General features: G+C 54.3%; 1 protein-coding gene across 3 annotated transcripts in view; it reads right to left on the bottom strand.

The window, feature by feature from the left end:
- Positions 1 to 972: 972 nt before the first annotated feature.
- The window catches only part of RUVBL1 (RuvB like AAA ATPase 1), a 36,970-nt gene continuing 24,171 nt past the window's right edge, over positions 973 to 13,771 (bottom strand). For all 3 annotated transcript variants that reach the window (XM_082345284.1, XM_082345283.1, XM_082345285.1), the window contains 5 exons: positions 12,385 to 12,448; positions 11,117 to 11,315; positions 5,964 to 6,066; positions 2,285 to 2,376; positions 973 to 1,364 (listed from right to left, as the gene is read on the bottom strand). In XM_082345284.1, coding sequence (XP_082201410.1) covers positions 1,205 to 1,364; positions 2,285 to 2,376; positions 5,964 to 6,066; positions 11,117 to 11,315; positions 12,385 to 12,448 — 618 coding nt within the window. In that variant the 3' untranslated portion in view covers positions 973 to 1,204. The remainder of the gene's footprint in view (positions 1,365 to 2,284; positions 2,377 to 5,963; positions 6,067 to 11,116; positions 11,316 to 12,384; positions 12,449 to 13,771) is intronic.

Consider the following 13,771-nt stretch of genomic DNA (forward strand, 5'->3'; position numbering starts at 1 on the left):
AGTAACAGCACAAAGACCCTGCCCGTGTGGCACTGCTGCTGGGCTGAGCCCTGCCTCAAGTGAGCAGCGCTGCGCTGGAGACAAGGACCGGGCCTGGCAGACAGCACGCTGTGGCGTCTGCCAGGCGCTCCACCGCCCCTCCCTCCCAGTCCCAGTGATGGGGGCCCGGCAGAGGGACACGGGAGCCAACTGACAGGGGTCCCAACGGTCAAAGCTGGAACAACTTGAGCAACAAAATAAAGTCATATTGGGTTATAACCCAAAGTATATAATAAATATCCGTGAGTCCATCCTGATAGAAATGACTGAATAAAGGAGCAAATGGGGAGAACAGGTGACCTCAGCCCTCCCGGAGGTGAAGCAAGCTCCCCTCCCCTCTGTGAGGGCTGTGCTTAGAGACGCCTTCCAAGAAGGACAGTGAGGAAAGGGGGATGGAGAAACCCAACAGCACAACCTCAGCTGGGTGATCAAGGCCAACACAACAGCCGTGAGTCCTACTGGCGGCCGCACCTTTGATAGGACGTGATGGAAATGTCCCTCTACCTGTGCTCTTCCTCCCAGTGACCCTCAATCCCAGTTTAATTATGAGAAAAACATCAATCAAGCCCCACTGAGGGATATCGGGCAGAGTACCTGACCAGCACTCCTCAAAACTCTCAAGGTCATCAAAGACAAGGAACGTCTGAGCAACTGTCACAGCCAGGAAACCACAAGAGACATGACGACTGAATGTGACACGGGCCCTGGACGGATCCTGGGACAGAGAGAGGACAGCAGATCACTGAGAAAACGTGCACAAAGCACAAGGACGTGTGCTGCGGGCTCATCGCACATGACAAACATGCCACGTGGCTGTAAGATGTTGACAGAGAGGGACCCCTGCACCATCCTCACAGCAATTCTGTACATCTCCAGCTGCTCTAAAACACAAAGTTTACTTTTTAAAAAATTAAAAGAAGAGTGAGACAGATATCATCAAAATAACCTATCAGGGTTTATTAGAAAACACACCAGATAAGGCAGGGTTTCTTCAAAGCAACCACGGGATGAGTCACAATAACTTAAAAAGAAACTCTTCCACACTAACTGACAGCACTGCCACCCACCGAGTCGGGACAGCCCAACCTGGGGGCAAGCCTCCTACCCGCAGGCCAGACCGGGACCGGGCCTACCCGGAGTCTCCTCGCAGAAGACCTCGGCCGTCTCACTTCATGTACTTGTCCTGCTGGTCAGCCAGGATTTTGGCTGAGGACTTGGCGTCGTAGAAGAGCTCACTGATCTCCTCGACATGCTCCTTCTCAATGCCGTCCTTCCCGTTGATCTTGGCCAGCAGGTTGGCCGGGGTCAGCAGCTGCACCGCGTACCTAGAGCGGCCGGGGCCAAGGCAGGTGTGAAGCAGGGCCACGGATGGGAGCCCCCTCCCCAAGTCAGCAGGCGCACTGAGGGAGCTGCAGAAGCTTGTGCCAGCTGCTGCAGACACAGCAGACAAAGGGAGAGTTGCCACTTTTCAGAGATCTGGAGTCACAACCCCACCAGAGAGGGGCCAGAAGTCACCGCCCTGACGTATAAGCCCTACTCCCCGAATCCGTCACTGCCTAAAGGTCCTCCCCTCCAGCAGGAGGCCCTCCACTGCTACTGGGAAGGGACCACAAGCTTGGATGTCTACAGCGGCAAGCAGGCAATGCCAGGGTCCAGATCGGGACAGGGAACATGGTGGAGAAATGAACACACAGCCCCATGAAAGCAAAGGCCCCATCCAAAGGCAAAAAGTCCAGGAGTTTCTAAAAGCACCACTCCACCCAAACAAAACAGCCTGCGTTCTGCTGCAACCTGAGGGGCGAGGAACTGACTCAAAGGGAAACAGGGCCAGGCCGAGCCCTGTGAAGTCATGACTCATAAGCAGTCAGGACACTGAGAAGGGTCACGCTCCGCAGCAACTGGCTTCCGGCCGCTGGTGAGCAGTCAGGAGAGCCACCACTGCCTGTGTGCCTCCCCGCCCAGCAGACGCTGGAGCACAGGGCCGGAGCGGAGGGGCCGCCTGCCCTGCACCCGGTCTCCGGTTCCGTCCACCTCCTCCACGCAGGGGGCCGCCAGGCAGAGCACGCTCTCCACCAGCGGGACCGTCTGCTACAGGACAAGGGGACTTAACCTGTCGCTCAGCTTTCTCAACACCACCGTCTAGCTGTGCTGCACCTGCCGCAGATGAGACCCACCACCCGGGAAGAGCAGGCACGGTCCTGCGCCCTGGGAAGGCACTGGCGGGGTCCGGGCACGGCCGGCTCACCTCAGAGTGGTCTTGGTACCAATCTCCCCCAGGTGGTTCAGCGCCTCCTCACTGATGTTGATTCCTTCTGTCTGGGCTCGGATTTTAATGATCTTTTGGAGGAGAAACACTGTTATCAACAGGGACCGACCTCAAGTGTTCTCGTCCCACCTCCTAACAGCACAGACGCCCCAAGCGGGGCCGGTGGGGCAGGGCCGACCCCGCGGGCGCCGCTGTCCTCGCACAAGTCGGGGGCACAGCCCCGTGCCGACGGGAAGGCAGCTGGTACCCCGAGGTGCGCACCAGGGCGGCAATGCCCCTGCGCCCACCCTGCCTGCCCCAGCTCCCTCAGCGGCAGCTAACCTCCCCAGCAGGGGCACCGCCACCTCTAAGCACTCAGGCAAGAAGAGACACTTCTTATTTGCTTGACAAATGCAATGGTTAAATAAATTTTAAAAGTTACTTTTAAACATTTACCAGGTCTCATAACATCACCGTGAGATATCTCATCTGTCAAGAAGAGGCTGACGCTTGTGCAGTTTGAGATCCTGGTAAAGTTGGAGGGGAAGCAGGCTGGCGTGGGGACACGGTAACACAAGTGGCACCAGGATCCTGCAGGCGCACCAGCACTGAGTGATAAGGGGCAGCGGGATAATGATGTTGTGTGTTGTGGAGCTGAGATAACTCGAGGACTTCGAGCCTCATATAATACAGGAATTTTTCACTTTGGCAGCTTCGTAAACAAGTTATCAAGAAGCCTCTGTTTAAATTAAAGCCATAAAAACACACCCGGGATACAGGCGTGTAAGTGGGAAAGACTGAGCCCCCATCTAAAGCCTCACGAGGGGAGAGGGACCAGAGGTTTGGGAGGTGGACACTTCAAACGGGCGCTCGGCTCTCAGGCAGAGACCCCGAGGGCAGGAGCTGCAGGGGTACAGAGGTTGCGTCTGGTGACCCTGGTTAAGGGGACCCAGCGTGGCAGCCGCTGTCAGTGGGAAAGGCCCGGCTCGGTAGGAACCAGGTCCTGCAGATGTCAGCAGTGAGCGGACAGGGGGCCGAGGTGGACGGGCCAGCACGTGCCAGGCGAGGCAGCCCCACTGCTGCAACCAGCGCCGCCAGGGCTGAGGCCCAGGTGCTGGCAGGAAAGGCTTTCATTTTGTCAAGAGAGACTCGGAACTCAGATTTTTGTATGAAATGTCCTGATTGCTGAATGCTGTCAACTTATTTAAACATTTCACAAACACTGCACTCACTGGCCACATCTGTTCAGCCAGTGGGCTGCCAGGTGTGACCTCTGTCAAAAGAATCTTAGTCTGTGCGTGAGGGGTCCACTGCCTGGTGTCCAAAGTGAAATGCAGCTGAGCAGAGAAGTTCCCGGACGGGCACAGGGACGGCGGGGAAAGGAGAAAGCAGAAGGCTCCAGCCACGGACTCCCCTCCGGCCACGGCCGTCAGAGCGGGGCAGCTCTGCGCTCCCAGATACAAAGAGCTTCTCACCGACAGCTGGGATGGCCAAGGAGTCCCCTGGGGGCCTTTGGAAACTCCAGGGAGATGCAAACATTGGGTCCTGGAACCTGGTCTGGGGGAGAGCACCAGCCCGGAGTCTCCGGCCTTCGGCGAGCCACACCGACCCTGGAGGGCTGTCAGGGAGGCTCTGCTCTCATTCTCTCTAGAGCTGGTCAGAGCAATCCCAGGAGCTCCTGTTTCAGACCGCTCGGAAATGGACAGTTCATAAATTAGATCTTTAATCATTTAATAACCTGCAGGGATAGTTTATGACGGTGTCGGTGCTGACAGCAGAGTACACAAGTTACATTTACTTTGTTTTTTAAAAAACTCACCCCGGGCTCCAGTAAAAATGCTGAGGTTGTCCCCTGAACAGCACGAACAAAGCCGTGCTCGTCTGGCAGCTGGTCTATCCTCCACTAACCCGAGAGAAAGCCCGAGAAGAGACCCCCCGGCCGAGCCTCCAGACTCTGGGGCACCGCGCACGTGCCAGGGAGCTGGGACAGCGTGCTCCGGGTTTGTGAACAGCAGTCGTGACGGCCGCAAACCCCCTGAGTTGCCGTCACTGTCTCCCTCGGTCCCCACGACAGCCTTGAGACGAGGGAGCACGTCTCCCGGTGCACAGAGGCCACGAAGCACCGTGGGGTGCAGGCTGGGCTCGGGTCCCACAGTCAGGGCAGGGAAGGGGGCAGTTTCTCCCCTGCTTTGGCTTCTGCTCCTCATCAGTGAAAGCCTTGGCTTCAACCTAGCATTCATCCAAGAGCAAGAGACCATCATCCGGTGACAAGGCCCCAGCCATGCACGCCATCTCCTAAATAACGCACCCAGCTGCTTGCATGAACTAGAACCGCATGGGTGTCCTGTCTGTGCTGGCTATGCAGGGAGATCCCTGGCTCACACACCACCAGCGCTCCTGGTGCTGGTCAACAAGAAATGCCAGCAGGGCCAGGCCAGACGGGCCGCAGGCAGGCAGGGGAGCTGCTGGCGAGTGTCCAGGAGCGGCCCTCTGAGCTCCAAGGAGAGCCTTGCTGACCAACTACCACAGGGACTCCACTCCCAGGTGAGATATTTCTAGCGGGGAGGAGGCTGGTGGCAAAGCGATCAAAAACACCAGCTTCAGGATCAGACAGCCTGGATTCCAGTTATAAGCCCTGCCACCGCCTAGCCACTGACGAGCTACGTGAGCTTGGGCAGATTAACCAGCCTAAGTCTCAGTGTCCTCCTCTCTAAGAATGCCAATGAAAATAGTTCTCCCTACCTCGAGGTGACGGGGGATCAAATGGCCCAGTACAACGTCTAACAAAGACTGCCTGTGCTCTGGCGAGGAGAGGGTCCGGCAGAGCTCACCGAGATGGCAGTGCAGCCCTGGGCCACTCCACGGCCCCAGCTGTGGCCACATGCTGACCCCACAGTGAGAGACCTATGCCTCAGCAAGACCGTCTGGGGCAAGGGTGGGCAGAGCAGATGGCTGGGCTCTGCAGGGCACAGCCTGGCTTTGCGTCCTGGACGCGCCACTCAGTGACTCAGCCGTCAAAGGCGGGAAACGACCGCCCGGAAGCACCAGAAAGGGCACTGGGGCTTCCCAGGGTGCCGAGGCACTGTGGGGCACACATGGGGTCGACGAGGCCAATCCCATGCATCCCGCCGCCCCCGCTCCCAAGCCTGAGCCAGATTCAGCTCACGCAGGGCTGAGCACACGCTATGTGGGGCACTGAGCTAAACGCTCCCCTGTGCACCGTCACACCTCTTCCTGTGAACTTAGGTCCGTGCCTTCCATTCCACACGCCCTCTACACTTGTGATGCTGTTTCACTACCATCTCCACGGCCTCGGCAGCAGCCCGGGCAGAGCCTCCGCTGGGACTTGGGTTCTGCGCCTGCCGGAGGTGCCTGTGCGGGTCCTGGTGGGCCAGCGCCTGGGCTGGAGCCTCTCACTACATGATGTTCTGCTGCCTCCTTCCTAGAGCTGGTGGCCTCCCTAATGGCTGTCACCAAGTCGATTTTCTCACTGTCCCTTTCCTAAGTTTACAGGAAGGAATGGAGTAGAAGAGAGAACAGCCAAGACCACAGGCAGCTAAGGTTTCGTGACACTTCAGGCCACGTCCAGTTGGCTCACACACTGTTCAGGTGGGGGCCCTTCTCGCTAGGCATCAGGGACACTGGGAGCGAACGAGGGGAGAAGGGGGGCGGTGCTCACCTGCTTCATCTCCTGCGGGGTGTACAGCATGGTCCGGATGATCATCACTCGGTCCAGAAGGTCGAGAGGGATGCCGTGAGGAGAGGTGATGTCCTCCGTGCCCCTGCAAGGCCCAGAAGTGCCACATCACTCAGGCCTCTCTGAGACCAGAAACTGGACCGTGGAAACATGGCTGAGGCCCTCATGATGACAGGGCAGCTAGTTCTCGTCCTGAGAGTCAGAGGGAGGACCGCAGAGGACACAGACTACTAACTCAGGTGGTGTCAGAAACATCATCATTATTTTAGCAAATATCAACACCACAGGAAATTTGGGGAGGAGAAAAAAAGCCACCTAGAATCACATTAAAAATATTCATATAGGGGGCTTCCCTGGTGGCGCAGTGGTTGGGAGTCTGCCTGCCAATGCAGGGGACACGGGTTCGAGCCCTGGTCTGGGAAGATCCCACATGCCGCGGAGCAACTAGGCCCGTGAGCCACAACTACTGAGCCTGCACGTCTGGAGCCTGTGCTCCGCAACAAGAGAGGCCGCGATAGTGAGAGGCCCGCGCACTGCGATGAAGAGTGGCCCCCGCTTGCCACAACTAGAGAAAGCCCTCGCACAGAAATGAAGACCCAACACAGCCATAAATAAATAAATTAATTAATTAATTAAAAAAAAAAATATTCATATAGGTATTTGCCAAATTTTCATAAGTTACACTAAGTATGTAGATTTTTTTCTTTTTTGCTTTTGTCCACGTTGCTTCAGTCTTAATAGACCATCAAGTGTTTTACTTAACCCAAACTGTTGGGCATTTAGGTAGTTTCCAGTTGTTGCTATCCTTATTCATGGTGTTTTGATAAATAATTGTATGCATACAGCCATGAACATTTCCTCAGCAACTCTCACAGAACATGACACAACCGTGAATATCTCCTTAATCAAATGAATGAATGAACGAACGAATATCCTAATTTATGCAGCTACATGAGCGATCTGATCCCATTGCACTGTAGCCAGTACTGAGTATTCTAATTCTTAAATAGTTTGCTGGGACTTCCTGGTGGCGCAGTGGTTAAGAATCTGCCTGCCAATGCAGGGGACACGGGTTCGAGCCCTGGTCCGGGAAGATCCCACATGCCGTGGAGCAACTAAGCCCGTGTGCCACAACTACTGAGCCTGTGCTCTAGAGCCCTCGAGCCACAACTACTGAGCCCGCATGCTGCAACTACTGAAGCCGCACACCTCGAGCCCATGCTCCGCAACAAGAGAAGCCACTGCAATGAGAAGCCTAAGCACCGCAAGGAAGAGCAGCCCCCGCTCACCGCAACTAGAGAAAGCCTGCGCGCAGCAGCAAAAAAAAAAAAAAAAAAAAAGTTTGTGGGCTTCCCTGGTGGCGCGGTGGTTAAGAATCCGCCTGCCAATGCAGGGGACACAGGTTCGAGCCCTGGTCCAGGAAGATCCCACATGCTGCATAGCAACTAAGCCCGTGTGCCACAACTACTGAGCTTGCACTCTAGAGCCTGAGAGCCACAACTACCGAGCCCGCATGCCACAACTACTGAAGCCCGCACACCTAGAGCCCGTGCTCCGCAACAAAGAGAAGCCACCGCCATGAGAAGCCCGCACACTGCAACGAAGAGTAAACCCCGCTCTCCACAACTAGAGAAAAGCCCGCGCACAGCAACGAAGACCCAACGCAGCCAAAAATAAAAACAAATAAATTAAAAAATTTATTAAAAAAAAAAAGTTTGCTGCTTAAAGGTGTAGAAAAAGGAAGGGTATAACACATCGTCTGAATTTGCATTTCCTTGATTACTAATGAATCATTTGAATGCTTTCCCTGTTACTTCATTTCATTCTGGGAACTGTCCCGTCACGTCCTTTGCTTGTCGTTCTCTTGAATCCTTAGCCAGACCAGAGGAGAGCGGCCCGGGAGAAGAACCCCGCCAACCCACCGGGCCGCAGGGCGGCAGCTCCTGATGCGATGAGGGCCAGGCCAGCCTGGAGGCACGCGGGCCTAGAAGCCCAGTGAGCTAAGCCGGGCCTGCCTCCGCCTTCAGGAGCCCGTCAGCACCGAGGCTGGCCTCCCCAGCGAGACCAGCCTGCAGTCTACGGTCAAAGAGCAAGGGCAGGTCATTTGCAGTTAACCTTCAGTAAGTTTCAAAAATAAGTAAACGTTCTAGAAATATAACTTCAGTAAAAGAAAATCTATCTGTTGAAACTCTATCTGGTCAGTTGAACTGTAAGTGTATATTTATTATTGCAAGAATAAAATGTCCTGACAAATGCTACAACAGGATGAACCTTGAAAATGTTACGCTAAGTGAAAGAAGTCAGTCACAGAAGGGCAAACACTGTATGATTCCACCCATAGGAAATATGCAGAAAAGGCAAATTCGCAGAAGCAGAGTACATCTGAGATTACCAAGGGCTGGGGGAAGGGATATGGAACTTACTGGTTAATGGGGACAGAGTTTCTGTTTGAGGTGATGGAAAAGTTCTGGAGATGGATGGTGGTGATGGCTGTACAACATTGTGAAGGTAATTAGTGCCATTGAACCGTACACATAAAAATAATTAAAATGGCAAACTCTATGTTATATACATTTTACCACAATGAAAAAATTGAAAAAAAAAATAAAATGCTTCATTAATAATTGTTAAATCTAATATTTAAAAATAATTAAGACCTTTCCAAACAAAAAAGGAAAATAGACTAGTAGCAAATATAAAATATTAAGATACCATTAGAGAAAACAAATCTTTTCCATCAACAAATATTTCTAAAACTAATAACGAAGAATTATTAAGATGAAATTCTATCATGATTCAAGTTTTAGTATATTTGGTATACCTGTAATCTTCATATTAAACAAAATAACCTTTAAAAACTACATTTAATTTTTAGTTATTTACTTCTATTTAAACCACATGTCTCTCCTTGTTTTAGGTCCTATTTAGGAATTCTCTTGGGAAATGTTTAAAAGACCTCAACTTACCATCTTAAAATATCCCCAACTCTCTAACACTCACGATAACTTAACTTCAATTCAGACATAATAAATATAAAAAGTCTAAAGAAGAAAAGATTAGAGGAAAAAACACAAAAGAACAGAATTTGTAAGAAAATGTTAAAATTTTTTCTTATAGTATTGAGTCCATAAAAGTAAAAATTTAAACAAAAAAACTCTGCTTAAAGACTGCTAAGCATTTTTCAGGAATTGAAGACCACAGACTTTGGAAATTTGTCCAAGCTATGAACCTTAGGTACACAGTTCCTTTCAGACAACATATTAGTGAAAAATGGTTTCTGGAACTCACATCCCTCTGGACGGGGTTGGGGTCAAGTTTCCCAGGGCCCACTGGGCGAGTTGAGATCAAAGCTACCTTGCTATGCACTTTTTTCCCCAGATGGGACGAGACTAAGGGAAGGACTCTGATCCTAAGAGCTCTCGGTCCTGCCCTAAGCTGCCTGGCTCTGCCAGCCTGGATCTGCTGGGCCTGAGAGGGAGGGGCGTCTATCAGCAGAACTCCCTCAGTAGGGGGCGCCATCCGCCCAGGCTGAGCCCTTCCGCCAGCTGTCAGACTGAAGCCAGGCAGGCCTGACCAAAGCAAAGTCCAGAAAACTGACAGGGCCTGTGCGGCAGGGACACCAGGCTCACCAGGCCACGTGTCCAGTTTCCAGATGCTGCCCAGGTAGCCAGGCTCCAGCTGGCTAAACCTGGTACAAGCTGCCTGCCCTTTAAGATTGCAGAAGACACCTGTGATGATGACAGGCAGTGGTCCTGTCAAGACAGCACTACAGGGATTCAAAGAGGGGACGCAAGATGCTGCCGCCACAGGCACTTGCATGGTGCACACAAATCCTCTTTTTTTTTTTTTTTTTTAATTTATTTAATTTATTTATTTTTTGGCTGTGTTGGGTCTTCGTTGCTGCGTGCGAGCTTTCTGTAGTTGCAGTGAGCGGGGGGGCTACTCTTCGTTGCGGTGCGCAGGCTTCTCATTGCGGTGGCTTCTCTTGTTGCAGAGCACGGGCTCTAGGCGCGCGGGCTTCAGTAGTTGTGGCACTCAGGCTCAGTAATTGTGGCTCGCGGGCTCTAGAGCGCAGGCTCAGTAGTTGTGACGCACGGGCTTAGTTGCTCCGCGGCATGTGGGATCTTCCCGGACCAGGGCTCGAACCCGTGTCCCCTGAATTGGCAGGCGGATTCTTATCCACTGCGCCATCAGGGAAGTCCACAAATCCTCTTTCTGAGCGAGAGTGATCACCTGAACAGGGGGCCTGCCCCACAGCCAGCAGCATGGCTTCTGTATAAGCTCAGCGGAGACAAAGCTCCTCCGAGGCAGGTCTAGGTGAACCAGCAGTCCAGGCTCCCCACTAGCTTTGGCTCCAGCTCTGTGCTGAGACCCTCACAGCCTTGCGGTCTCTTTCCAGATTCCTGCACCCCGCTGCTGCCAGGAGCACGTGGCCTTCGGGGCTCTGCTGCCCTCGCTACTGTGCTGCAGGCTTAAAGAGGGCTCTGTGCCACCCCCCCATGCCCTAGCACTGCTGGGACCAGGCCCCAACACTCAAGGGAGTGCAGAAAACCAGTGAGCCAACTACTGGGCACACTGGTGCTTAGGCTCGAGAGCTGAAAAGAGGGCGAGTCCTCTGGGATCCCTTCTTGAAGGTGGGCCTAAGGGGGTTGGGTGGGGGGAGGTACCAGTGTGGCTCCAAGAATGTCTGGGCCAGAAAGAAACGACTGGTTTCACTGTCAGAGGCCTGGGTTCTCATCCTATCTTTATGACCAGGGGCACACCACGTTGTCATTCTGTTTCCTCTCTGAAAAGTGAAGCCAAGACACACACCTCCTGGAGCTCAGAGGAGGTCGGAAGTTAACACAGGCCATGTCGCCACGGGCTGGCCCACCTGACCTTACCTTTGCCCACTCCAACTGGATGACCAAGACACACCCCAGTGGAACCCCAGTCACCACGAGGAGGCCCTCGTATGCAGAAACAGGGTGGCTGCTGCACTGGTGACCGTGACGGAGTGAGGTCAAGCCACTCTGCTTCCCTCGAAATGAACACGACCACCCCTCACCCTCATCCTGACTCACGACGCCACGGGATGAAAGTGATCCTGGAGGAACAAATGAGCCCGGGCAGAAGGTGGAAAAGCCTCATGGTACCTGATGACACAGTTGCCTCGGTTGGACGCAAAGATGACGATGGGGGCGATGGAAGACTCCAGCGCCCGGTGCAGGTAGGTGAAGCACTCGATATCCAGCATGTGGACCTCATCGACGAACAGCACGCCCGGAACCAGCTCCGCCACGCCCTGGTCGATGTACTTGTTCACCACCTTGTTAATCTCCCCTCGGAGTTTATCTAGGAGTCGGCAAGGATGGACAGGCAGGGTCAATGCCAGGTGCGGGAGGCTGTCGCCTTTCTCTTCTCTTCCACCCGCACTCAATCCAAGCCCAGGTTCAGGGCCGGGTTTGACTGCTAGCTGTGTGACCCCACAAGCAGGCGACGGCCCCACTCCAGGCTTCAGTTTCATCTGAAAATAGGGATAACTTTACCCAAAAGTCACAAAATTGGCTGCCGCCCCTGAAGTTGTGTTTTGTTAAGTTTGTAAATGGCTCTTCCAACATTCTGCACGTCTGTCACACTCCCCACCAGGCCTTATTATCTCACACCCCCAACCCAGGAAGAAGGGAGTTTTCATATGCAAATTTCCCTGTGCTGCACTCGGTGAATGACCCTTTCTCTTGGCCCTGTGTGACAACACTTCGTTAATTAACTTTCAATCAAGTGCCTGGAGGAAGGAAGAGGGTGCGTGAAGAATCCTCTCCGGAGGGAAACCTGTGAGGAATGACAGGTTCTGAGGAAAGGCACCATCTCAGAGCTCTGAGAGGGACAGAGCCTCTCAAAAGCTAAATAACCGTCCAAGGTCACAGTTCTCATTGTCCAAACCAGCGCCTGTACTATCAGCAGGAGGGAGCAGCCCACAAAGCCAGCACCTTCCACCACAGCCATGAAGCGGGGATGGTCAAAGCTGAGTTAAGATAAGGACGCTGCTCTAGGCGAGTCTAATAGAAAGGGCTCAGATCACGCCACTGGCTGAAACTTTAAAGAAAACAGAGCTTTAGTGTTTAACATTTTCAGGTGACAAAGCTATAGGTGGTGATTAGAAAAAAGAGGGGCGTACCAGCTAGCAAGGGGGGCAGGTAAACTACAGCCCACGAGGGGCAACCACGCTCCCGCCTCGCCTGGGGACTCCACGCGCCGCAGAAGCGACATGACCCCTGACAGCCTCCGTCTCTGGGATGAGCGCAAGGACCCCGAGGACAGCCACACACCGTCGGGGTGGAGGAGGAGTGCGCCTCCCGACGCACTCGCCGGGCTGGGGACCGGGTCATCAGACCCCAGGCCCCGGCTCTGCTGCTTCTCTCACCTGTGATCTCCGTCTTCTTTGGCTTCATGAGCTGGCCCATCATGGACAGGATGTCTTGTCCCCCCTGCACAGAAGGAGACGCAGGAGTCAGTCCCGCTTCCTCAGGCAGCTGCAAATGCCTCGTTGCCACCCCCCGACCCCAGTGCCCCTCGTCAACTGCCCCACGTCAGCTCGTCAGCTCGTCAACTCGACGGGGGTCCTGAGATGTGGAGACCCTGGGCACCTGCACTGAAAGCCTGGGGAGCGTCTCAGCACAGAGGAGTTTTTAAGAGGTTCCCCCGACCTGCCAGAATCAAACAAAATGCCTTTGTGGGAAGAACAAGCTCTGTGGGGCCTGCCCCCCGCCCCCCCAAGCCGTGCCTCGTCCCAGTCCCGAACGCCTTCGTCCCACAGGACTGCCAGCCCTTCCCTGGGCATCCAGCTCTTTCGGACTCACTTCGAGCCCACCTGCCAGGAACCACATTCTGTTTCCCGGGAAGCCCCCCTGTGGGGCGTCTGACCCCAACACTGCCCTGCTGCTCCAGCCCCCTGGGGACAGACGCACGGACTCGTGTCCCCCGCCTCCTCTCGCCAGGCCCGGCTGCCAGACTTGCTCGGAGCCCAGGGCCCGTCCCTGCAGCAGGCCAACCCCTCGCAGGCTCCCCAGCTGCCGCACCCACCTGCCAGCCCCTCACAGTGCAGGCAGCAAGCAGTCAACATTCCGTGGTCGCCTGCTGTTTCCAGGCCCTGGGACACAGGCGCTCCCTGAACGTTCGACAGTGAAAGGGAGCTAATGCTTCCCGAATACTTGCCGGGCCAGGTAGGAAGTATCATGCCCTTTTCACAGAGGAGCAAACTCAAAATCAGAGAGCCCTAAATCACAAAAACCTGAAGACCCGAAGCGACTGTCGGCCGAGCCCACAGTGCTGGAGCCACACAATCCCGGACTCCACTTAGGCGAGACTCGTCAGGCGAGCGGCTCCCAGCAGGCTGGTCTGGGGACCGCCGTGCCACAAACTGGGGGGAGACTCTTCAGCAGTCTCGGCCAAGGCTCCAAGGGACAACACCCATGGATCACATTTCAGGTTAGAAAGCCTACTCCCTTGTTAGTGAAGAGGTGGTCTCTTTTAGGACGAAGAGGAAACCAAACCCAAAGACCACCAGCAGGGCAGAGTCGGGTTCTCTGAACTGCACATTCCCCAGAGACGGCATAAAATCACCCTGTGCTTTCCCCGCATTGTATTAGCCGGGACACAGGCATCCATCTTCTACTCGCATGAGGAGCAGGGACGGTTCCAGCTCAAAGCTACAAAACTGGGGGTTCTGCTAAGCCACGGGGAAGACACAGCTCTGTCAGGCTCCCTAAAATCCTGCAAAGGGCTCAAAGAACACTCCTGCCCTCTGCCAT

The sequence above is a fragment of the Balaenoptera borealis genome (assembly GCF_965194805.1).
Source record: "Balaenoptera borealis genome assembly, chromosome: 12".
NCBI lineage: Eukaryota > Metazoa > Chordata > Mammalia > Artiodactyla > Balaenopteridae > Balaenoptera > Balaenoptera borealis.